General features: G+C 43.0%; 1 protein-coding gene across 19 annotated transcripts in view; it reads right to left on the minus strand.

The window, feature by feature from the left end:
- The window catches only part of mycbp2 (MYC binding protein 2), a 224,287-nt gene extending 207,339 nt beyond the window's left edge, over positions 1-16,948 (minus strand). For 10 of the 19 annotated variants that reach the window (XM_072476174.1, XM_072476181.1, XM_072476189.1 and 7 more), the window contains exon 1: positions 16,270-16,948. In XM_072476174.1, coding sequence (XP_072332275.1) covers positions 16,270-16,559 — 290 coding nt within the window. In that variant the 5' untranslated portion in view covers positions 16,560-16,948. The remainder of the gene's footprint in view (positions 1-16,269) is intronic. The other 9 variants (XM_072476182.1, XM_072476193.1, XM_072476188.1 and 6 more) reach the window with 1 other exon arrangement.
- Positions 16,949-27,038: the final 10,090 nt, after the last annotated feature.

The following is a 27,038-nucleotide window of genomic DNA, read 5'->3' on the forward strand; positions in this document are numbered from 1 at the left end:
CGTGTCAGTAACAGATAAATTTAGGCAACAATTACTCAAGCCCTACACTGATGTATGCAGTGAGCAAAGGCAGTCCCAGAACAGAGTCTAACGACACTGCTTCCCACGTCAAGCAATCCATCACAGAAGGGCTCATTCTACTCAAACCCATAAGAAAATCTACTTTGAAGAGGGGTCACTTGAAAGTGCTCAGAGGCAGAAATGCTGGGTAATTTATTGCAGGGAACAGGTATGTGAAAAGAAAAAGATTAGTGAAGACAAATGTAGGTCCCTTACAGTCAGAAACAGAGGAATTTATAATGGGGAACAAAGAAATGGTTGACTAATTAAATACATACTTTGGTTCTGTCTTCACAAAGGAGGTCACAAATAACATACCAGAAATGTTGGGGAACACAAGGTTTAATGAGAGGGAGTAACTGAAGGAGATCAGCACTGGTAGAAAAATGGTTTGGGGAAATTAATGGGATTGAAAGCCGATATATCCCCATGGCCTGATAATGTTCATCCCAGTGCTTGAGAAAGTGGTCATCTTCCAAGATTCTAAAGACTCTGGAACAGTCCCTACAGATTGGAGGATAGCTAATGTAACCTATTTTAAAAGGGAGGTAGAGAGAAAACAGGAATTATAGACCAGTATGTCTGATGTCGGTAGTGGGGAAAATTCTAGAATCCATTATAAAGGATTTTATAGCAGACACTTGGAAAATAGTGGTAGGATCAGAAAGATTCAGCATGGATTTATGGAAGAGAAATCATGCTTGACAAATCGACTGAAATTCTTGATGGTGTAGCTGATGAAGTGGACGAGGGGGAGTCATATCTCCAAATTTGCAGATGACACTAGGCTGGCTGGGAAGGTGTGCTGTGATGAGGATGCAGAGATCCTTCGGTGTGATTTGGACAAGTTGAGTGAGTGGGCAAATGAATGGCAGATGCAGGAAATTTGGATAAATGTGAGATTATCCACTTTGGTAGCAGAAACAAGGCGGCAGATTATCTAAATAGCCATAAATTAGGAGAGGGGAATGTGCAACGAGAGCTGGGTGTTCTCATACACCAGTGCTGAAGGCAAGAATGCACGTGCAGTAGGCAATAAAGAAGGCAAATCATAGATTCATTGAATTTACAGTGCAGAAGGAGGCCATTCGACCCATTGAGTCTGCACCGGCTCTTAGAAAGAGCACCCTACTTAAGTTCACACCTGCACCCTATCCCCGTAACCCAGTAACCCCAACTCATCTTCTTGGACACTAAGGGCAATTTAGTATGGCCAATCCACCTAACCTGCACATCTTTGGACTGTGGGAGGAAACCGGAGCACTCGGAGGAAACCCACGCAGACACGGGGAGAATGTGCAAACTCCGCACAGACAATGACCCAAGCTGGGAATCAAACTTGGGACCCTGGAGCTGTGAAGCAACTGTGCTACCGTGCTGCCCCAAATGGTATGTTGGCTTTTATTGCGAGAGGATTTGAGTGCAGGAGCAGAGATGGCTTCCTGCAATTGGTGAGGCCACACCTGGGATATTGTGTGCAGCATTGGTCTACTTGTCTGAGAAAGGGTGTTCCTGTTCTCAGGGTGAGTGCAGCAAAAAATTACCAGATCGATTCCAGGGATGACAGGACTGATGTATAAGGAGAGATTGAGTCAGACAGGATTGTATTCGCTGGAGTTCAGAAGAATGAGGAGGATCTCATAGAAACCTATCAAATTCTAACAAAACTAGATAGGGTAAATGCAAGAATGATGCTCCCGATGGTGAGGGTATCCAGAACCAGGGGTCACAGTCTAAGGATACAGGGTAGATTGTTTAGGACAGAGATAAGGAGAAATTTCTTCACCCAGAGAGCGGTCAGCTTATGGAATCCACTACCACAGAAACTAGTTGAGGCCATAACATTGTATGTTTCAAGAAGCAGTTAGATATAGCTCTTGGGGACCAAAGCAGTTAGATATAACAAAGGGGACCAAAGGAATTGGGGGAGGGAGGAGGCGGGATTCGGCTACAAAACTGGATGAACAGCCATGGTCATAATGAATGGTGGTAAGGCTCGAAGAGCTGAATGGCCTACTCCTACTTTCTATAATTCTATGCGAATTGTTAACTTCCTCACAGCCAGGTTGTCTGCAATCAGTTAACTCGGAACACAAAAAATATGCCACAGTCATGGTTAGTGGAACTCAGTACAGTAAATGGGAAATTCGAAAACCAAAGAGCTTTAAAACCTGCAATTTATAAAGTTGTTGCACAAAGGAACATGAGCATTCTTAAAATTTCAAGTAGAACTCTAACACTCAACAACACTGCTCTGCACATAATGTGTTCTGTGTCTTCCCAACTGGCAGAAATAACACACACACACACATATACTCTAGCTAGACTGGAAGGTGTGTGTGACAGATACATTTAAGGCACAAAGAAATGTCAAACCATGCTTCCTTCTGTCTCCCAGGCAGGGAATCTCCAGGAATGCTGATGTATTGATCAAAATGCCCTACACAAAGTTTTAACTTTTCATTGTAAAGTCTTATGTTCTTGTACTTCTCTTTTCTGGCATCACGTCAAACAAATCTGTCAAGATAAATGGCTAGATTCCAAAATGCCAATAACCACAACATTAAAACATCCACAAAACAGACCTGGCACTTAATATGGTGGATCATTAAAAAGATACACACAATTGCTGTTTGGAACGATATAAAAACACAATATAATATTTAAAATAAAAATCAGCAACTTTGCTAGTAGAAAGTAACTATGCAAAACAGAAAAATCTCCATCAAAACATGCATCTTGCACAAAACCAAGAAGGGCGTGCGGCTACATTTTAGCATTACATACCTACACACCCGGAATAACCCATCACACCTTAAAAATCTATGTACTAGAGTTATGAATCATATCCCCATCACAGATTGCAAAATCTCCAATCCTTGCAGCACATCTCTGCCAGTGCACAATGTTTTTCCTTTGGTAAAAAACACAATATTGACTAGTTATAAGCAAGATGGTAAACTTCTGGACATCCTGGTTATTACAAAACCCTTGAATTCATGGCTTTTACCTCAGTAGATCGCCTCAGCATAGTTTCCTACTCCAAATGTGTAACAAGTATTTATTTTAATATATTTTATTCCAAACATCATCAAACTCTTACATACAAAGGCTTAACTATATCTTATAAACAGCTTGTCATTTTTATTTTAACAAAGTAACAGTAACAACCCTGACTCTCCTAACCCCCCTTCCCCCCCCTCAACCCCATTATCCTCCTCCCCTCCCAACCCCTAACTGCTGGCCACGAACAGGTCCTTAAAGAGAATGATGAACAGCATCCACGTGGAATAGTATCTTTCTTCCAACCCGCTCAGGGCATAATTAATCTTTCCCAATCACAGGAATTCTGCCAGGTCACTCAATCATTCCGAGGTCCACCGCCAACCTCAATCCAAGCAGGACTCACCTCCGAGCCACAAAGGAGGCAAAGGCCAAGACGTCAGTCTTCCACCCCTCAAGGAGCTCTGGAGAGTCTGACACCCCAACGATCGCCACCAGCGGACACGGCTCCAGCTTTACCCCAATGATCTCCAACATGATCTCAAAAAAGGAGACTCAGAACCCAACTACCTTGGGGCAGGACCAGAATATGCATGAGTGATTCGCAGGCCCTCCTGAACAATGCTCACACCTGTCCTCCACTCCAGGGAAGACTCACTCATACACATCTTAATTAAGTGCATTCTATGTACTACTTGAAACTGTATAAGCTCAACCTAGCGCAGGAGGAGGTAAAGTTCACCTTTGCAGGATATCACTCCACAGTCCTCCCTCGGCCCAGCTCTAATTCCCACTTCCCCTTCACCTCTTCAAGTGATGGTTTCCACGTCTCCAGCAAACACTCATATCGTAGATCTTCCCTTGTCCCATCGCATTCCGTGTTAGCATCCTATCTTTCAGTGTGGGTCTTGGCAAATGAGGGAACAAGGGCAACTCTTAAGTAATAAAGTTCCTCACCTGCAAATACCTAAATGAACACACCCTTGGGAGTTGAAATTTTTGCTCCATCTCCTCTAGATCCCCAAACCTACCTTCCACAAAAAAAATCCCTGAACCTCAAGCCCTTTTCTCCTCCTTATCCTGCACATAATGTCCAGCCCTCAGCGTGCAAACCTAGAATTATCACAAATTGGTGACAGTAAAGACATGTCCCTCACTCCAAAATGTTGTCTAAACTGGTTCTAAGTTGTTAAAGATGGCACTCCTTTTGGGTTTATACCAAAGATGCCGCTACCACCATGCTCATCTAGAGACTGACCAGGGAGAACAGAAGAGGGACCATAACCAACGCCCTATGAAACAACCCTACACAAGAGGCCTCCTCCACCAGACCAGTCCAGTTCAGTTCATGTAACAGTGTCCAATCGTGAGCCGCCTCAATCCCCAACTACCTAAACTGCGTCCTGGCCAGTTTAAAAGATAGTCTCCACAAATCTGTCCTCTTCCCCAGGGAATTTACTGGGAAGATCTCACTCTTGCTCATATTCAATCTATACCCTGAAAAGGATGCAACATTTTTCAACAGTTCCATAATTTCTCACATATCTGTTGAAGATCAGAAACGTACAACAAATCGTCCGTGTAAAGGGACACTATGTTGCTCAACCCCCTCTCAATATCTTTCCATTCCCGTGACAATCTAAGCACAATGGCCAATGGTTCAATCTCTAGCACGAACAATAGTGGAGACAGCAGGCATCCCCATCTTGTGCCCGGGTAGTTGGAAATATCCTGAGCTCATAGCATTGGCCCAGACACTAGCCATCGGGGCATTATATAACAATTTCACCCAGGAAATAAAAGTAGGGCCAAACCCAAATCGTCCCACGACCTCGAAGAGATTGCTCCACTCCACAAGGTCAAAGACCTTCTCCGCATGGAAATGATTACCTCCGGCACCTGCGCAACTGAAGTTAGATGACAACGGTCAGCCCCTGACAAATCCTGTTTGACCTCAGAGATCACTCCTGGTAAGCACCCCTCCAAACATTTCGCTAGCATTTTCGCATCAGTGTTTAATAGTGAATTCGGCCTGTAAGACCCACACTAAGGGGATCTTTGTCCTTTTTTAGGATTAGAAACTCCTTTTGGGTCTTCGCCATCAACAAAACCTCAGCCTCTAAAGAGGTAATCTGGTCGCTATGATCCGAGACTTCCTATTCCATCTCACGGATCTTCGTGCCTTGTGCCTCCATCCGCCGCTGTACCTTCGCCAATCGACGCCTTCCTTGGAGCTAACAGAGAAATTGATGGAATTCCTTCTGGGAGAGTTACATAAACAAAGGCAGTTGATGGTGGAAGATGTTGCTGGAGCAATCGAGGAAGCCACCTTGGAGGTGGGAGGCACAACAAAGACCTCGTTTTCCCCTCACCATATGGTGCTGCCGTATCAGGTGCGGTGCTTTTACGAGTCTACTGCCTGGTTTTACCACCTGCAGGCATTCCACATCGGAGGAGAGACTGGTAAGCACAAATTTGCTTCCTCTTTTTTTAAATTACACCCGTAAATTGGGTGACAAGGGCCAAAAGCGGTTTGCTTAATGGAGCCGCCTTGTAAACGACCGCTCGCCGCATCCAAGTCGTAGCTAATATTTTTCAAATATATATGTGAAAGCAAAACATTTGTTTCAACATCACGCGATTGATTCTAGCTTCATCACACTGGCCGGGTTTTGAAGTTTTAATGAAGGCGGAACTCTATTCATCGTCATCACTTTGTGAAACTGACGGCACAGGTGCAGTCAAACAGAACTCTACAAGATGCTATCTCTGCTTTCCCACTTCTCCACAGCGTGTTCTTGTTGAAGTTCTCGCCGGTGAAAATCAGTTAGAAATCACTGAATTATGGGGCGGCATGGTGGAGCAGTGGTTAGCACAGCTGCCTCGCGCCGCCGAGGGCCCGCTTTCGATTCTGCCCCAGGTCACTGTCCGTGTGGAGTTTGCACATTCTCCCCATGTTTGCATGGATCTGACCCCCACAACACAAAGATGTGCGGGTTAGGTGGATTGGCCACGCTATATTGCCCCGTAATTGAAAAAAAAAATTGGCTACTCTAAATTCATTTTTTTAGAAAAGAAATCACTGAATTAATGTGAACATCCACCTTTTCAGCTATTATTCTCACTGTAAAAATAGTCGGAAAAAATTTACACCTTGAGAAAAGAAGTTTGAGAGGTTTGATGATATTTAAGCTTCAGATTCGAACCGAATCTCAAATGCATGCCCCAATCTTCATCTCACTGTGTGAATTATGAAATAAAAGTGGACAAAACCTCTTTATTACTTTCTAGTTTCTAGAGAAAATTATTTTTATTTAACCTGCTTGATGACATTAAAGTCACCGGCACCATAATCAGGAACGGTGACATTTTCTTTTTTTTTAATTCGTTCATGGGATGCGGGCATTTATTGACCGTCTCTCATTATCCTTGAGGGGGCAGTTACGAGTCAACCACATTGCCGTGGGTCTGGAGTCACATGTAGGCCAGACAAGTTAAGGATGGCAGATTTCCTTCCCTGAAGGTCATTAGTGAACCAGATGGGTTTTTACGACAATCGGCAATGGTTTCATTGTCATCATTAGACTTTTATTCCAAGATTTTTTATTGAATTAAAATTTCATTGTCTGCAGTGGTGGGATTCGAACCCAGGTTCCCAGAGCATTACCGTGGGTTTCTGGTTTACTAATACCACTATGCCACCACCTCCCCATCCATGCCAAACACTTTTGGAATAAGCTTTCTTTTAAGTGTTTTAAGTGAGTGCCTTCACCTTGCCACTAAACACAAAATTCAGGTTGTGATGATCCTAACAACAGCTCAACACACCTATCAGAACACTAATTTACACAAAACTATTTCTGAACAATGACTTCATCCATCACTTACTGTTTTGAAACAGAGTGCCAATGCCAATCAGGTGAGCAGAGTACCCTTGATAATAAACAAACTGGAGCAAAAGCCCTATTGTACAGAATGTTCATTGAATGTTATGAAGATATTTAATCCTGATTGTTAAAGATATTAGGACTCTCGGTAACCATATTCACTGCTGGGTAGAGATTAAGTCAGCAACATGTTTGCAGTGTGTCGGACCTCACGCTATCTTGAGGTGGGTTCCCACTTGTAATATATTTGCATATCATGAATATTCATTAGTGTAAAGCTGTTAAAAGTTACATCCTCCCTTCAAGATAAAGTCAGTGTTGCACAAGAAGCTCATGGCACCAGGTTAATATCAGGTCACCCTGTGGCATGCAACAGTGGATTTGTCAGTTGTGTCTTGAGGTCAGGAGGATTTTTTGGCTGAACTCTGTGGCACAAGGGAGGGGTGCGCGACAACAGCAGCTTGCAAGACTTGGGACCAAAAAGGGTGAGTGAGTGGTGGGTGGGGTTCAGGGCCTTGGAAGAATGCAATTGTATAGGGTGTTGGTGAGGTCGCATCTGGAGTATTGTGTTCAGTTTTGGTCTCCTTACCTGAGAAAGGACATATTGGCACTGGAGGGAGTGCAGAGGAGATTCACCAAGTTGATCCCAGAGTTATGGGGATTAGATTATGACGAGAGGTTGAGTAGACTGGGACTGTACTCATTGGAGTTTAGAAGGTTGCGGGGCATCTTATGGAGACATATAAAATTATGAAGGGAATAGATAGGATAGATGCGGGCAGGTTGTTTCCACTGGTCGGGGAAAGCAGAACTAGGGGGCATAGCCTCAAAATAAGGGGAGGTAGATTAAGGACGGAGTGTAGGAGGAACTTCGTCACCCAAAGGGTTGTGAATCTCTGGAATTCCTTGCCCAGTGAAGCAGTTGAGGCTCCTTCTTTAAACGTTTTTAAGAAAAAGATAGATGCCTTTCTAAAGAATAAAGGGATTCGGGGATATGGTGTACGGGCCGGAGAGTGGAGCTGAGTCCACAAAGATCAGCCATGATCTCATTAAATGGCGGAGCAGGCTCGAGGGGCCAGATGGCCTACTCCTGTTCTTATGTAATAGAAGGGGGAACGACCTGGCATCCTGAGTGTGGAATTCAGTCAAAGAAAACAAATAAGGGGATGAAAGGGCACTATCAGTACAGTCCACATGTGGATCCATTCCAGGGTGTTGGCTGGCAGAGTCCTTACAGGGCTTTTAATTCACCTGCAATATTTCAATTATTCTTGCTGAGTGTGATCTTTGACAATGTCCTTTATAATGCATAGGAGGGAGGGTTTGTTGAGCCTCCAACCACAAAATGACAAGTGCAACATTGGATATCACCATGAACATTCAGTAAGCAGTGAACACAGCATTGTTTCATCCACAACGAAGAAATGTTCCTAACACCCCTGTAACAATCAGCACAGGCCGACCATGATGCATGCCAGTGCATTTAGCTCTCTAGTCCCAACAAATAGCGATGTTGCGCACATGAATAAAGTGAAACCAATGTGATGCTAAATATTTATACGTGAAATTTAAATTTGAAAACATCTGTGCCACCTTAATGCTCTCAATAACTCTTATGTTAATGCCTATGGCGTTGGACAGGTAAGTTGTAACTGTCATGAAGAACCGTGCGGTTTGTCCAGGAGGCTCTTGTATAGCCTGCACGTACCAGCTGCATTGACAGCTGACAGGGGGGGTTTCACCATGGAAAAGCTTCTCCACAATATGATGGCACGTGTCTCTTATGCATGCCGCCAGCACTTAAATTTTAATCAAAATTATGTGGGAAGCAGCAAAAAGAAAAAGAGAATTGGTACCCACTTCCTGTTGCAGCGTTAGGAACAGCGCTACTGATAAATTCTGCCATGGTGTCTTGCATGGATCTGGGTTGGGGCCTCAACGATTCACTATTTATTAATGAGTTAAAAGCTGCATACCCAAATTTGCCAACAATGCAAAAATAGGCAATAATATAAACAGTGTAAATGGAAATGTAAAAATAAAAGATATTAATAAAGTGAATGGAGCAAAGAATGTGGCATATGGGAAGTCATCCACTTTCGACTAACAGGGTGGAACAGGGTAATTTCTGATGAATAGCTAGAAACAACTCTAGATAACAATGTACACCATGTCCACATATAGCAAGACATATTCCAGCTTGAGCTGATGAACAAGTAACATTAACACCAAACAACAGCCAGGCAATGACCTTACCAAAATAAGAGTCTAACCATCTTCCCTTGATTCAACAATATTATCACTGAATCTTCCACCATCACCAACTACCCGATCAGAAACTGAATTAGACTAGCCATATAAATATTGTGGCTACAAGAGCAGGTCAAATGCTGGGAATTTTGTGGCAAGTAACTCACCAAAGTCTGCCCACAATCTACAAGACACAAGTCAGGAGTGTAATGGAATGGCTCCACTTGCCTGGATGAGTGCAGTCCAACAGCACTCAAGAAGCTCAACAACATCCAGGACAAAGCAGCCTACCTGACTGGCATCCCATTCACCAACGTAAGCATTAACTTCCACTACCACCAGCGCACAGTGGCTACAGTGAGTACCACATTAAAAATACACTACAGCTACTTCCTTTGACAGCACCTTCGAAGACCAGGAGCGTTTTTGTTGCCTAGATGGGAACACCAGCATCTGCAATTCCCCTCCAAGCTACACATCGATCTGAGTTTGGAATATAGTACTACAAATCGCTGGTCCTTCATCATCGCCAAGTCAAAATCCTGGAACTCCCTCCCAGCACTCCGAGTATATCTACACAACATAGGATACAACAGTTCAAAGTGGCAGCTCACTACCTTAGAAGAGCAATTAGGGATGGGCAATAAATGCTGCCTTTGCCAGGAAAACATTTTTTTTAAGTGGCAGTCAATTTCTAAAATTATTCCTGTCATTGGCCAGAATATTTCAGTATTAGAGCGCAAGTATGAGTAGCCACAAACCTGACATATCTGACAACTGCCACATTGCCTACAGTAACAAATTAATGTTTAAATTCTGGACAATGGATTGCTTTATCTGAAGCAACTTGGTTCTTGTAGAGGTTCCACTGGCACAGTTGCAGTTCCTGTATTCACCATCCCAGATATGCAACTATTTCATTTCCCGAGTTAGACAGAAAATATTTGCCACAGCACAAAATTCCCGTGAGAACAGTAAATTTCATTGACTACATTTATTCAAATAACTGGTATATATTTATTACATTTGAATTAAAGTTAACTTCCAAAAGTAATAAAAGGGGAGCATGCTTGGTCCTCACAATCTCACTCAAATCAGTTTCAAAGGAGAGGGAAATGCCACATATCAGGTGTAGACTTCAGCTAGTTCCTTTATGCTGTCTTCATCTTTATGAAAACAGAAATTCCAACCTCGCACATGTAGGCCGTCGTGAAGGGCAATAGCAACAAAATACTTGTTTTAATCAACTCTGAATACTCCTGGGAGATGCTACTCCAGAACGCTGACAGCCTCATGGGCTTTTACCGTATTTTTAATGTGCTGTCACAGGTCAGTCTTTTAATTTGGAATCAGCTGTAAGTTACTGACTCCAGCATCTCAACCTCAAAAGGAATTTTTCACTCATCACTTTCTCTTTCAAAATTTGAAAATTCTGCTCTCATTTGCCAGTACCTCCCTGCATATAACAGACATGGGCTTTGCATCTTTATTTGCATTGGCACAATTGACAAAACCATACCACAAGAAATCATCTTTATTCTGGTTTGTTCCAGAGTTAAGTTTCTTCTTTGTAGGCTGTTAACGAGAGGCCCTGGAGCTTTGTACAGAGCTAACACTAGCACTGCTCGATGCTGCCCTGGACTCTCCTGCGCAGCTCTCGCCAGCAGATTCTGTTGTGAGATCCTGTCCATTAGTTACACTACCTATTTGAGTCTCTGGCCATCTTTTGCTTTTAAGAAAACAAACCACCTTTACAGTCCTCTTGCCAGAATCTGGAAAATGGAATCAGCTCTGCTCCATGATTTGGCACCAAAAGCATGTACATGGAGGGAAGTTGACATCAGGTGTACGTGCAAGGCGCATGATCTACGCTCTGATGCTGCTTCTGGCCTCAAGACTGCACACAGCCTCATTTATTTTCATTTAAAAGGCAGCAGCGTCCACCATTCTCAATGTAAAATCCGGAAGCAGCCGTTGGGCATATCTCCCGTGATCGGGACCACCGCGGGACGCCGCAACTGATCACTCCGCAATCCACCAGCGGGTCGGGACCCACACTTTGAAAAATCCTGTCACAAAGAATTAATACAATGACAGCTTCAAGCATTCCATTCTCAAAGAGTATGTCATTTTATCACTCCAGCATGAACCATTTCCCCTTCCCACAAGAACCATACTGCAGTTAGAGACTGCCAACCCAGTGCCAATTGGTGCCAAATGATTTTGGGGGGGGGTTCCTGACCCAGTCATGTGTCCTGGGAACTGATTGAGCCTGTCAGACCTTGAATTATGTAACTGAAACATCATGTCCTCACAGATTTTGTTATTCTTTGCTACTCATCTTTGCTAAGACTTAAATAATGGGCAAAGCCACAGATTGGAATCCCCGAAACCAGACAAAAATGAAACTTGAATTATTCACCATAAACCTATGTTTTTTTTTCTCTCAAGCATGTATCAAAATTTGTACAACCTGTTGTCAAAGTTATAAAAGCTCGTACTAAAGCAGAATAAAGTTCACAGAGAATTATGTAATCTCAACTAATCTTATGAGCACCTGCAGTAAATTGAACACTATTTTTGAACCTCTGGCATTAACCCACAAACACATGCTCGAAAGTTTGGTCAACTGACCCTCAAGATGGCTTTTCTATGTCCACAAACATTTTATCTGCTGTGATATTCAGGAAAATGAAAATCTATCAACAAAATCAAGTTTTTAAAAAATCCCTATGACACTCAACAACCAGCAGACATAGTAGTATCTCAAGTTCTTCCAATTAGCAGATTGGCATGGAAATTTCAAAGAAGCAAATAAAAATGATACAGCACATTAATCATGCTAAAATTAGTCACTCAACCAGCAACAATTAAAATGTTGTCTCAATCTCAGTGATGCAAAGCCTAAAACATATCTAAGATTTTTAAGTATAGATTAACTCTTTGTGCTGTGCTCAACTTTCTACCCCTCGAAGACCACACCTCCGCCCCATACCTGTAACCCAGCATCCCCACCCAACCTCTTTGGACACCAAGGGCAATTTAGCAAGGCCAATCCACCTAACCTGCACACATTTGGACTGTGGGAGGAAACCGGAGCTCCCGGAGGAAACCCACGCAGACACGAGAACATGCCGACTCCGCACAGATAGTGGCCCAAGCTGGGAATCGAACCTGGGACCCTGGAGCAGTGAAGCGACAGTGCTACCCACTGTGCTGCCGTGCCGCCCATCACTGTGCTACCATACTGCCCATTGGCATAAACATTAAGTTACAAATGAAACATTTATTCAAAGATTTCACAATTTAAATGGGCTATTCCCCACTTTACGCACCAGCAGATCTATTTACAATATATGCATGTGACACAGGGAGAACATACAAGCTCAACACAGGTAGCAACCCAGGGCCAAATTGAACCCGGGGTCCCTGGCACTGTGACGCAGCAGTGCTAGCCACTGTGCCAACACACAAGTCTTTATTTTTAAACATTTGTTAATTTTGGTATCCAATGTTTCCAAAAATTGGTTATTCTAGGGCTTACATATAAACTGTTAGGTAGTTAATCACTGAACAAAAATTGGTGTCATTTTATCCTGTTTTAAACAACGTGTAGCATAAGAATTATGAGTAACATCTATTAAAATGAACATCAAGTATTGTAGCCTGTGTTTATAGAGCACAAGGTCAGATTCTCAATTTTCCACATTTTGTATACAAATTATAATAATTTTCTAATATTTAATTATAAAAATGAAAACCACAACAGTATTCTGTCATGGTAAAGCTTCTTCAATTGGCAAACAAATGTCAAGGAGAATAAAATTTAATTGTATTGCCATTTAACATTAATGCAAATATCATTTCTCATCACTGCACTACAAGAAACAAATATCAAGCAGTTATGTATTGAGGGCAGTTAACATTAGGTGTTATGATATTCAAAGAAAATTGCTTGCATATATATCATAGATCACGCTTGTTGACCAACTTAAATTTATAACGCTTCTTTTTCAGTTATATTTTCTTGCTCACTGCAAAATTATTGATAGCTTATTTTCGAAGCTCAAAACATCAGAGTATCAAGTATTGACCATCAACTGATCATCATAGGTTTTGCATGGACTGTACCTATCTCTGCATGAGCATTGAAACTAATAGTAAGCAAATGAAAAGAACTTCTTTACTTGCAGTAAGTCATCTCAAGCCATTAACCCCTTACACTAATTTTAAAGTTAAAAAGATACAATGAGTTTGCTCCATCTTATCGCTCATGTAAGTAGATGTGATCTCCATCACCTTTATTTGGATAGATCTATTTATTGCAATCTTATTTGACAGTTTATAAAGTCAAACCCAGAACATTTGAGATATTCAGAACTTCTTGTCTCAAGATTTTGTTATTGGGCCCTGGTCACCCTGTCACACCCTGTGTGACATTGAAACAAACCTGTTGGACTTTAACCTGGTGTTGTAAGATTTCGTACTGTGCTCACCCAGTAAGACAAGGGTCACTGAGGTTCATTAACTCACAGGATGGGTGCACAATTATCCATGTACATTTGACACTTGGCGCATTAAAGAACTGTAAATGTACTTCGGATGGAGTCACAGAACAATACGGTTAAATTAAAGAACAATTAAATGTCCTTTGTATACAAGTGAACACCTTTAAATCAATGAGAAAAGTACTTTAGCTCAAATCACAGGATTCTATTGAAAACTTTGTCCATCATTTGTAAATTGAACAGATGCTGCAAACACTGCAGATTCCACTACACGTACAGGCTAAAAGCACATAGAACTAAACAGATGTTATTGCAAAATCTCAATGTGCTGCATCGTAAATACTTCATCTGCATGTCACTTGCATGGTAATAATCTCAATTCTCCTGCATATCATACAAATCTCATTTTGATAGCACCCAGGCAGAGATGCTAAGTAAAAAGTAAGGCAATAAACAAGAATACAATGGCTCACATGTTGACAACAACCTTGCAGTGAATGCTGACATGCTAACAACTTGTAATGCATAAGAGAGCATCATGAACTGGTTCCAACATTAATGATGAGAGATTACAAGTCTTTTGCAGAATATATACAGGGCATAGCCTAATAATTGAACTGGAATATTTTCACCAAACTTCAACTGTAATTATAATTTTCTATTTAGCTGGCTTCATAAGTTACCTTTTACAAAGAGGATGTGGCTTTTCATTTATCAGATGCACCATAGTATTCCATGTTCAAAATGTGTTTTAACGGACTAGAATATTGAGAATGACATGAACTGGTTGGTGACACAACCAATACAACCATGTACTGAGTGTCTACACTTGGCAGCTCCAAACATGTATAACAAAAATACTTTCAAACAATGTCCAGTAATTAGTTTGAACATCCTAACAATCTAACACTGTCTTCCTCTGCACTGCTGCGTTCTGTAATTTGCACCAATCACCCAACATTGACAAATAAATTCCAACACACAAGATGTAGTGTTAATACTGCTGATTATCACAATGAATATTAACGCCTTGCAAGAAGATTTTTGTATGTGTGATTCAGCTGCATATCTCCACGGAATGCTGTAACCCCTCAAATCTGTTATCTGCACTCATTCCTACCCTCCCCCCCCCCCCCGACAAAAAAAACGCATTGCTGAATAAGGAACGTGTTGGTACCAATGTGTTTCTACTCATTGTTGCTGCTCAGTAAAACAATGCTACCTCAGTGCAGTGGGCTCTGGGCATTCCTTGTCTGTTGCGTTCACTGCTGATTTGCAGTCGAATCATAAGGAGAAAAACAAAGCTCCACCCTGCAACGTCCAAATGGATTAGGTAATCCACGTACGGTGCGTTACCACATCATACTCCAAATAACAAAAAGGTCCGTCATAGCAAGAGCGAATGCAGTATATGAATTTAAATTGCCTAGTATTAATGACTTTTGTTCAAGATATACGATGTGCTGCTATATTAGATGAAAGCCAGTTCCATCGTTTCATTGTCCTGCACCATAGGTTTCGTTTTCACCGACGCACGTGATTAACTGAACACCATTTCACAACATTATGAAAGCTTTATCCGACCTATTGTGTGCCTTAGGATCAGAGGAAGAGAAACCCATCGCTAAACGTCAACTGTAAATGGCCCTGACTGCATCCAGAACAGATCTGATGTTTTTTTTAAATGTCTTTCTACGATTGCGTCCGGTCACTGACATCCACTGCTGTTTAAGAGGTGGAATGGGTCATGACCCTACATTTACTCTGAAACACTGACAGCGACGGGCCTGGACTCAAATTTTGACGCCCTGGCAGCCAGTTTCCACGAGTCTCTCTAGTGTTGCTGTTAGCTAAAGGTTTGCTCAGGAGAGATGCGAAACAGTAATTGCAACCTAAGCTACAAATACAAACAAAAGCACAATCTTTATCCCACAGACACTTTGCATCATTTCGCAATATTAACGAAGAAACTTGGCATCATTGACTAAGCCCTCAAGGCAACGCCTCACATTTATTTTTCTTCAAGAACATGTCGTGCACAGAAGCAACAAAAAGCTGTCAGTCACCCCGGGGTTTGGGCACCAAGGCTGAAGGAGAGGGACCCATTCCGGCCCACACTCACCCCGAGGTGAGGTGTATGTCACCAGCTCCCTGTCTCAACACAAAATCGACTTAAGACGCCATGCGTTTTGCCAACCAAGCCGACATCTGAACACGTTCTGCTGGGCCCGGCTAACTAAACGCCCAGCAGCGCCTGTGTGTGTTTCATTTTAAAACAAAAACATCAAGCCCCATGTGCAAATATATCCCAGTGGTTATAAACCTTGACAAGCCCGGGGTTCTAACGCCGGGTAAGCAGCACAACAAATAACAACTAATCCAAATCTGACTTGACACGATGCACGTTACATTGACATAAGGGCAAACATGTTCATGCTTATAATCTTGCACAAGAGACAATGATTTATTGCAAAATAGTCCAGGGGAGATAGCAATTTCTGCACGTTCGTTGTGTGTGTGTCCTGTACCCTTTGTGCCCCTGTGCGAGAGTCGGGCTTTACCTGCCGTGCTGGGTGTCCAGGGCGGCGGCGAAGAGCCGCTGGTACTTGTGGCCGAGCAGCTTTCCTGACAGCAGCTGGTGCTGGACCCGGCCGGCCCCAGCCTCCATCCCTCCTCCTCCAGCAGCAATCCGGGGATCGGGCGCCGGGAAGAAGAGCGAGTCGGTGTAGAGGGAGGAGGAGGTGGCGGCGGTGGGCGGGTAACCGGGCTCCATGTGCGGGGTGCAGAAGAAGGAGGAGGAGGCGGCGGCGGCAGCACCGGGAGTGTGAGGAGATGGAGCCGAACACATCATCCTCCGGGCGGAGGGAGCTGAGGGGAGAGGGGGGTGGGGAAGAGGTCGAGATGGGGTTGAGCGGCTTCTCACACCCCTCCCCACCGGCCCCCCCACCCCGGGGCCCTCACGAGGATCCGAGGTGGGTGGGCGGCCGAGGGAAGAGAGTGAGGGCCCCCCTCCCCTCTCAAGCCCGGACAGGCTTCTCTCTCTCTCCTTCTAGCTTCTCAATTGGTCGCTCCCGATTTCCGCATCCTTCGCGGCCCCGAGGAGAAGGGCCCGTCCGCCCGCGAAGAGGGGGTGGGGCGGGGCGGGGCGGGGCGGCGCGGGTGTGCGGTCAGGTCGCGGCGTTCAGCTGCCCGTTTCTCCGCTCCTCAGACTCCGAGCCGACGACGCTGCCATCTTGGATCCGCCGTTCTGACGGAGAGAGGGGGAGAGCGCTGCACGCCGGGATAGGCTGGCCAGCCCCGGAGGAACGGTGCGGTCCTCCCAGCCCCGCTGGCTGTGCGGGGCTGCCTTGCACTGCAGCGACACTGCACCCAACACCCCCACACCAGTCACTTAGTCAGTGCAGGGGTGTGAAAGCAAGCCAACCCCCCCCCCCCCCCCCTTGAAATCCACACAGTTAACATTCCCAACCCAGTGTTGACAAAGAGCCGTCTGCGCTTCCGAATAGGCGTCATGGCAGCACAATGGTTAGCACAGTTGCTTCACAGCTCCAGGGTCCCAGGTTCGATTCCCGGCTTGGGTCACCGTCTGTGCGGAGTCTGCAAGTTCTCCCCGTGTCTGCGTGGGTTTCCTCCGGGTGCTCCGATTTCCTCCCACAAGTCCCGAAAGACGCGCTATTAGGTTATTTGGACATTCTGAATTCTCCCTCTGTGCACCCGAACAGGCGCCGGAGTGTGGCGACTAGGGGATTTTCACAGTAACGTCATTTCAGTGTTAATGTAAGCCTACTTGCGACAATAAAGATTATGAAAAAGAAACGTGAGCTCCCTTTTCTCCCCCCACAGATGCTGTCATAGACCTTGCTGAGATTGTCCAGTATTTTCTGTTTTTGTACCGAAACCCTACCGTCCTATTATTTCTCATTGCCAAAACCTCCATGGGTTTCAGGCACTCGGGTAACGTGCAAAGTGACTCATTTGCTTGAAAGGAAAGTTTTGTTTGAATCGATGGGGGTCAGATTGGTAGGTAGGTGATAATTGATGGGGTGGCACAGTGGTCAGCTCTGCTGCCTCACAGCACCAGGGATCTGCGTTCAATTCCGCCCTTAGGAGACTGTGTGGAGTTTGCACTTTCTCCAGGTGTCCGCGTGGGTTTCCTCCGGGTGCTCTACCTTCTTCACACAATCCAAAAATGTGCAGGTAGGCGGATTGGTTGTATTAAATTGCCCTTCATGTCCAAAGGTGTGCACTTCAGGTGGGATAGGGTTGGGTAGTGAGCCTAGGTAGGACACTCTTTCAGAGGATTGGTGCAGACTCGATGGGCTGAATGGACTGCTTCTGCACTGTACGGATTATGGACTTTGTCTTTTTTACGTGATAGCCTTGTCATGATACTAATTTATTGCATTTTCTCCATAACATGTAATTCTCATGACTCTAATCATCCTAGTTTGACTGATGATCTCTGTCTTTACCTTTCTCTTTTTATTTTTCATTGCAATTCTCTCCAAGTCTACTGATGTTGCACAATTTCAAAATGTATTTACTTCTTGCTGCTCCAACCGCCATGGAAAAAAATAAAGCAATCCCTTCCTTCAATTGAATTTAATGTCTTGTTTTAAAATATGTTATGCTCCGTGAAACACGCAGCTCCACAATTTTCCATGTTAATGCTTTCTGGTTACTGACTTGGAACATGGCGAATAATCTTCTTAATGTTTAAAACCCTGTCTCATCACAGCGTGTATTTGAATACTTGTTGACAGGAGACTGAAATGGAGAATCTATGTTCTGAAATAAAGACAGACGGTGATGGAAGTCCTCAGCTCGGGTGGCAGCATCTGTGCAAAGAGAACAGTTCAAGTTTAAGATGGATGACCTCCAACTTCAGCTTTGCTTCTCTCTCTACAGATGCAGCCCGACCTGCAGAGTATTTCCAGCATTTTCCCTCTTTATTGCAGATTTACAGCCTATATGGTACTTTGCTATTGTAGTAATGTAAATGCTAGTTTTGAGATGGGGTATGAAATAAATCATGTAGAGAGGGGGAGTGTTCCTTGGAGCTCTGATGGAAGTAAATAAATTGCAAGAATGTTATTGTCCAGTCCAGCCTTGACAGGATGAATGGCCTCCTTCTGCACTGTAAAGATTCTGTGATTCAGCGTAGATATATAGACACTTATTTCATCCCACTCTTGAGAAATTAAGGACGGAATTCTCTGGGCCAGAATCTTCTAGTCCCACCAAAGTTGACCTCTGCTAACGCTTCTCCAGCGGCAGGATGGGCAGGACATGCAAATTGCCATTGAATTTGGCAGGACTGGAAAACCCTGCCAGTGGTCAGTGGTGAGCCACCACCACCAGGGGAACAATCTCCTGGGGGGGGGGGCTGCTGGGAAATTCAGGCCTAAGTCTCTAGAACCCAAAACATGGTATTAAATAATGATGAAATGTCTCCATATCCGGCTGGTATTTTTTAGCAACTAAGGTACCTTAGATGACCACTAAGCTAGCAGGTGTACAACATTGCCAACATTGTGCCGTAAGACATGATGGTAAAAGAAGCCGACAGATTGGTCTATGTGAAAAACGGCAGTTTAAGCAGAATTACTATTGTGGGACAATAACTTGTAAATGGATGTTTCACTGATAACACTTTGTTTTGGAACATCGACAACAAGGCTTGCTCTCTCCAAGGTCGAATAATGCCTAAAAGCTAAAGGATTGTTTAACTAAAACCTTATAAAACACAACAGCTTCTGAGATTTTGTCAGCGATAAATCCGGGGATCAACCTTCGCGAGATCAGACCTTTTTACATCAGACAGAACAGGCAGGGCCTGGGTTTAAGTTTTCATGTTAAAGGTGACACCTACATTGCTGCAGCATTCCCTCAATCAGGCAGTGGACTCTCTCTGCAGTGAGACTTGAGAGCAGCACCTTCTGACTCAAAAACAGCAGCTTACATACGTAGACTGTCTATCTGCAGAAGTCCGATCTCATCCAATGTTTCTAACACCGAAAGCACTCTCTCTCTCAAGCCATTTAGTGGTCGAAGCTATGATTCAAGAAGTGGGCCTACCATTGCTTTATCAAGACCAAATACGGATGGCCATTAAATGCAGCCTTGCCAGCATTGTTCAAATCCTGAGAGTAAATTAAATGAAATGATTACTTTTTTGTGTCTCAATCCAGAGTTGAGCCGTCAGTTTCATCAGCATTTCCATCTGTCACAAATCTGATAACACTCAGTCATATACCTCTCCATCCCTCAACTCCTCGCTCCCTGATGACCCCCAATTCATACCACCCATTCACAGGTTCCTAGATTTATTCGGTGACTGTGAGTCCTGACAACTTCCCAATATTATAACAGAAAAACACAAAAGCGGTCCTCAAGGGCCACATAATAGCCTTTACCATTACCAAAACTCATGAGAGGCTTCAAGCCAAGAGGGTCTTGAAATATTTGGTGGGTGAGGTAGTGTTTCGTACAAAGGTACTATGTAACCAGTGGTGAAAGTACTCTGACCCAGGCCAGGGGAGGGTAAATAATCCTGTGGGAGTTGAACAGATGCGTTTCCCTATACCAAGGTTAAATATTATTAGTCGGGTAACAAACCAATAAAAGTTTTAATACATCACCCTGTGCAAACAAATACAGAAGAGAAATATTGCAACAATTCTGAAATTACATGGCCTTTTTCGGAATCCCTAAAGGAGATAGCTGAAGAAATAGTGGAGGCGTTAGTTATGATCTTTCAAAAGTCACTGGAGTCCGGGAAAGTCCCAGAGGATTGGAAAATCGCTGTTGTAACCCCCCTGTTCAAGAAGGGAACAAGGAAAAAGATGGAAAATTATTGGCCAATTAGCCTAACCTCGGTTGTTGGCAAGATTCTAGAATCCATTGTTAAGGATGAGATTTCTAAATTCTTGGAAGTGCAGGGTCAGATTAGGACAAGTCAGCATGGATTTAGTAAGGGGAGGTCGTGCCTGACAAACCTGTTAGAGTTCTTTGAAGAGATAACAAATAGGTTAGACCAAGGAGAGCCAATGGATGTTATCTATCTTGACTTCCAAAAGGCCTTTGATAAGGTGCCTCACGGGAGACTGCTGAGTAAAATAATGGTATTCGAGGCAAGGCACTAACATGGATTGACGATTGGCTGTCAGGCAGAAGGCAGAGAGTTGGGATAAAAGGTTCTTTTTCGGAATGGCAACCGGTGATGAGTGGTGTCCCGCAGGGTTCAGTGTTGGGGCCACAGCTGTTCTCTTTATATATTAACGATCTAGATGACGGGACTGGGGGCATTCTGGCTAAGTTTGCCGATGATACAAAGATAGGTGGAGGGGCAGGTAGTATGGAGGAGGTGGGGAGGCTGCAGAAAGATTTAGACAGTTTAGGAGAGTGGTCCAAGAAATGGCTGATGAAATTCAACTTGGGCAAGTGCGAGGTCTTGCACTTTGGAAAAAAGAATAGAGGCATGGACTATTTTCTAAACGGTGACAAAATTCATAATGCTGAAGTGCAAAGGGACTTGGGAGTCCTAGTCCAGGATTCTCTAAAGGTAAACTTGCAGGTTGAGCCCGTAATTAAGAAAGCAAATGCAATGTTGTCATTCATCTCAAGAGGCTTGGAATATAAAAGCAGGGATGTACTTCTGAAGCTTTATAAAGCATTAGTTAGGCCCCATTTAGAATACTGTGAGCAATTTTGGGCCCCACACCTCAGGAAGGACATACTGGCACTGGAGCGGGTCCAGCGGAGATTCACACGGATGATCCCAGGAATGGTAGGCCTAACATACGATGAACGTCTGAGGATCCTGGGATTATATTCATTGGAGTTTAGGAGGTTGAGGGGAGATCTAATAGAAACTTACAAGATAATGAATGGCTTAGATAGGGTGGATGTAGGGAAGTTGTTTCCATTAGCTGGGGAGACTAGGACCCGGGGGCACAGCCTTAGAATAAAAGGGAGTCACTTTAGAACAGAGATGAGGAGAAATTTCTTCAGCCAGAGAGTGGTGGGTCTGTGGAATTCATTGCCACAGAGGGCGGTGGAGGCCGGGACGTTGAGTGTCTTTAAGACAGAAGTTGATAAATTCTTGATTTCTCGAGGAAGTAAGGGCTATGGAGAGAGAGCGGGTAAATGGAGTTGAAATCAGCCATGATTGAATGGCAGAGTGGACTCGATGGGCCGAATGGCCTTACTTCCGCTCCTATGTCTTATGGTCTTATAGTCTTTATAAGACAATTCTGTTTTAAACTGACTCCTTAAATTCAAGGTACAAGAGTCATCTGGAGAAAGCTATGACGTTTTCCCAGCCACAAGCCCATGTGATCTGGTTGCCATGGAGACAAGGCCCAAGTCAAAACTTATTGAAAGTAAGGCGCGCGTTGTAACACTTGGATACAAAAGAGGATGCAGCTGGTCTTGCTACATACAGACTCAAAACTATACTTTGTGATGTCAGTCAGACAGAGATTTGGGGAAGAAGACCCAAAACAGGTTCTGCTGTGTGAAGCAGGGGGAATAAGGACTGTTATCAGGTTAACCACCAAGCAGAATGCTGGTGCATTAGGATTCTCCTATCAAAGCAACAAAGCTTATGGGCAATTAACCACAAATAACTGTTATTGAGTGCCTTGCTGCTGGCAGTCCATTCGAATTTGCTCAGAATATTAAGTGAAAGGGATTTTGTTTGAAAGGACACTAAAGAATCCACCTTAGTGACATAGGAAGAAGAAATCCTGTTAAAGCTGAGCGGAGCTTGGGGACTTTAAACAAGACTACATTTCTACTGGGTGTGGTGTAATGCACAAATGTAGCATGGGGGTTTTGATTGTATTACTAAGTTAATAGAGAATATCACTTCTGTAATTTAGTGTGTCCGTTGCCGACTAAGTAATGTTTAGCCAATGTTAACTTTAGCTTGTTTGTCATATGAAAGTTTTAAGCCATTAAATATTGTCATTTTTCTTTATGTTGGTCATTGGGAAATTCATATTGTTTTTAAAATGTATCAGTCTCTTTGGGGATCATAACAAATTGGCTTTTGTGAAATAAGAATCCAGAGGCAGTAAAATAGGTACACTAAAATTTTCCAGTGTTTAAATGAACAAGATTTCGCTTTACTTTTGGTGAAAAGTTAACATGGTTACATCAATGCTCAACTGTTTCTGGTTTGAGACTATTAATGTCTTACAACAATTAGAACCATAAAATTCCAAAAGTGCAGAAGGAGGCCATTCAGACCATCGAGGCTCTGACCCTCTGAAAGAAAACCCTACCTAGGCCCATTCCTCTGCCCTATTCCTGTAGCCCCACCTAACCGACACATCCTTTGATACTAAGGGGCAATTTAGCAAGGCTAATCCACCTAACCTGCACATCTTTGGACTGTGGGAGGAAACCTGAGCACCTAGAGGAAACCCATGCTAACATGGGGAGAAAGTGGAAACTCCACACATGCAGTCACCCAAGGCCGGAATTGAACCCGGGTCCCTGAAGCGGTGAGGCAGCAATGCTCGCCACAGTGCCACCCATTAACAAAGATTAATTTGAAAGCTGTGGCAGCGAATGTAGGAGTCAAGTTGAAAGTCGAGGAGGGAAAAGCAGAGATCAGTAAAGTATTCGCTTACCACTTGAACCTTGAGGAAGAAAGGGTGGTCTTGATTGCGCTCAAGTTGAATTACCGAGAATTCAATTACAAATGTAATAACGTAAATTCAAGGGAGAGAGAAATGATCAATTTTGAACCAGAAGGAGACATGAAAAATCGAACTCAGATTCCAATGAGCAAAGGAGCAGGAAAATCTTGAGTTTCAAACAGAAAGAGGAAAAGAAGAATTAGCAAGGAAAACGTTTGAAGTCCAGAGAGAAAAAGAAGCAAGGAAATTTGATCTCCACAAAGGAAAGGTTAGTTTATATGAATGGTGGTGCACAGGGAAAATCTTGGCATTGATTCATATTTAATTCCTGGTTTTGATTTACAAAGAGTATTCATTTATTGCCTAAATTCAGTGAGGAAGGGTTTGAAATTTATTTTATGTCATTTGACAAAATTGCTATGAAACTGCAATGGCTAAAAGAAAGTTGGATGATTTTATTGTAGAGGGTGTTCGTGGGGATTGCATTAGAAATGTGCTGATCGCTTTCAGACATAGTCCAGTGATTGTGATATAGTGAGAATTGCTGTTCTTCATGCTTTCAAGTTAGAACTGGAGACTTACAGGCATACAGGCATGAAGTTAGTAATTACATCAAAAGACAGACATTTGTGGAACTTTGCTGTTGTTAATTGAACAATTTAAAATAGTGTCCCTTTTGGGAAAAAGTCTCACCTAGAAGACCATAATGTTCCGAAGATAAGAGCAGAGGCAATAATGGCTGATAATTATGAATTCTCCCACAGGCATGTGAGGAGCAGTAAGCCTTTATTGCCACCCCACACAGCGAATGGAGAGGTAAGAGTTCTTATAGTGAACTCTGACTATAATGAGGAAGATAGCAAAAATGTAAAGACAAACAGTCCTCAGGGTAGTTAAAAAAAGACATACTGGATGAAAAGTATGTTTAACTTGTTATTTTTGCCATAATAGAGGGCAAGTAAAAGTGTATTGTTGGAAATTGAAAGGTAAACCAATAGCATTTGTAAGATTGTATAGTGTTTCTTCAGAAAATGGATGACCAGTGAGTGGAGCTTATGACAAACCAATAGCTTCAAATGTATTTGCTATTGTAGTAGATCAGGGCACAGAAAATTATGGGGGCTTTTTTTTTAATGGTCAATTGATCCCAATTTTGTCCAGTAAAGTAGTCGTTATAATTAGGTGTAGAGGGCCATGTCAGTCATTGATGTTAGCAAGTGATGTGAATTTTTCTCCAGAACGTTTGTTAAATAATAGTGTGTTGATATGTAGTATTGAAGGAAATTGTTTACCCATTCCATTATGTAAAACTAATTTAAAGTGTGATTTCAAAATCAGTTGTCCTGTAATGAGGGCTTGTGCTTGATTTATCTACTTAAGGTGTACATTTTATATCAGTAAATCACCTGGCTGGGGATATGATATTACCCTCCCCAGTGCTTTCAGAAAAGCCCTACAACACTGTTAAAATTGAAATTTTTCAAGAAAAATTGAGTAAAGTACAAAAAGCCATTACTTTCTGTCATCTTACTGGGGAAATCACTGTTTAAATTAAAGATGTATCCAAAGAATTGGAAACTCAACCTGCTGATGTTAGAACCATAAATCCTACAGTGCAGAAGGAGGCCATTCAGTCTGCACCGACCCTCTGTAAGACCCCCCTACCTCGGTCCACTCTGCTGCCCTCTCCTCATAACCCTAGCTAACCTGCACATCTTTGGACACTAATTTACCAATTTAGCTTGGTCAATCCACCTACCTGCGCATCTTTGGACTGTGTGGGGAAACTGGAGTACCTGGAAGAAACCCACGCAGACACAGGGAGAAAGTGCAAACTCCACACAGAGAGTCACTCAAGGCCGAAATCGAACCGAGGTCCCTGGCGCTGTGAGGCAGCAGCACTAACCTTGGTGCCACCGTGCCATCCCTGTTAAAAGGACATTGGAGCATCAGACTGGAAACAATGAGTCAATGTCAGTGGAGATGAATTAAAGCTGCCTGAATTAAACATGCAGGCAGAACCAGAACAAGAAGTGACAAAGCACATAGCAGCAATACTCAAAGCTAATAAATTAAAGCTTCAGAGTTACAACGCTGGTTTTCCCGCCAGAAAAGAATAGTCAAAGCTTGTGTTGAATGGGAAGAGAAAAAGTAAAAGGAATTGCAAATTCATGAACTGATTTGAAAGGAGCATCAAGATATATCATCTGATCTGTTGCAATTTGGACTCTATAGTGAATAATCGCTAATTTAGAATGCAAACTAACAATGTTTATTGAACAAAGATTAATACTTAATGTTCCACGGGTAGCGGAGCAGAATGAAACACAGTTTTTCCCGTGGAATTTGGGAACTTCTGAGACCTTCTTTTCTCCTTGGATCCGTGAATCTGCTCTCTTGACTCACAACGTTGTTCAAAGTCTGAACTTAACCAACTCAACTCTAATGTACCCCTTTGCAGCTTTAAAGCTCCAACGCTAATTTGCCAATCTGTCGTGGCTGCATGTTTCACAGCTTCTGCTGAGCTCTCTGTCTCTCTAGCTGAAAGTAGCTTCTGGAAAAATACCGTTCACTTTTGCTTAATGCTTTAACCCCAATGTCAGATTCAAACACTGATTTGGATTTCTGACTTCAAACCCCAAACCCGGTGACAATTATGTTTGTCACTTCTGGATTCTTATGACAATATCTCATCTGTGACAATCACCCATCGACTGGCAATGCCGTAAGCCAATGTTCACTTCCTCGCAAGTGCCTCATTATTAACTCCTAATTATCTTTCCTGGCAAGCACCCCCTTTGCAAGGGTCCTCTAATAAATGCTATCCCCTGGCAAATGCAAAGACCCCTGGCAGGTGTTCTATTTTTATACTCTTTTTACAGGCAGCCTTTGCAACATTCAGCCCAAATAGTGTACACCTTGTCAACACAACTAATAACTGTGAACCAAATATTTGCAATACTTAACTAATGGGAAGAATGGTCAACAATATTAAAAATAATAATCTTTATTGTCACATGTAGGCTTATATCAACACGACAATGAAGTTACTGTGAAAAGCTCCGAGTCGCCACATTCCTGCGCCTGTTCGGGTACATGGAGGGAGAATTCAGAATGTCCAAATTATCTAACACATATAAATTAAAGCTCTCCATCATCAAGCTTATGTAAAGTACAATGTGACAATTTAAGCCTGATACATGTCAACATGGTGAAGTTTAACAGACTATTTACATAACCTTCACAAGGTTCTTAAAGCAGCTAAAGAGGATTTTAATTGGCAATGGAATAAACTGCTTCGACAAAAGGCAGAATTCAACACACTTCTCCTGGAAAAGAAAATCAAAGGATTTAATCAGGAAAACAGACTTAAAAATAAAAATTAAAAGTAAAATTGATCCTGAATTTAAACAGGATGATGACAATTCAATTGATATTTTCTTTACAGAGTTTGGCAGTAAAAGGCCTGCAGCCTTTTAATGGAGAATGAAGTTCAGGAATTAATGCTTGAGCATACTTGGGGTGGCATGGTCGCACAGTGGTTAGCATTGCTGCCTCACAGGTCCAGGGTCTCGGTCTGTGTGGCGTTCTCACTTTCTCCCTGTGTCTGCGTGGGATTCTTTTGGGTGCTCCGGTTTCATCCCACAGTCCAAAGATGTGCAGGTTAGGTGGATTGGTCA

This window comes from Scyliorhinus torazame, chromosome 15, assembly GCF_047496885.1.
Source record: "Scyliorhinus torazame isolate Kashiwa2021f chromosome 15, sScyTor2.1, whole genome shotgun sequence".
In the NCBI taxonomy this organism is placed as follows: Eukaryota; Metazoa; Chordata; class Chondrichthyes; order Carcharhiniformes; family Scyliorhinidae; genus Scyliorhinus; species Scyliorhinus torazame.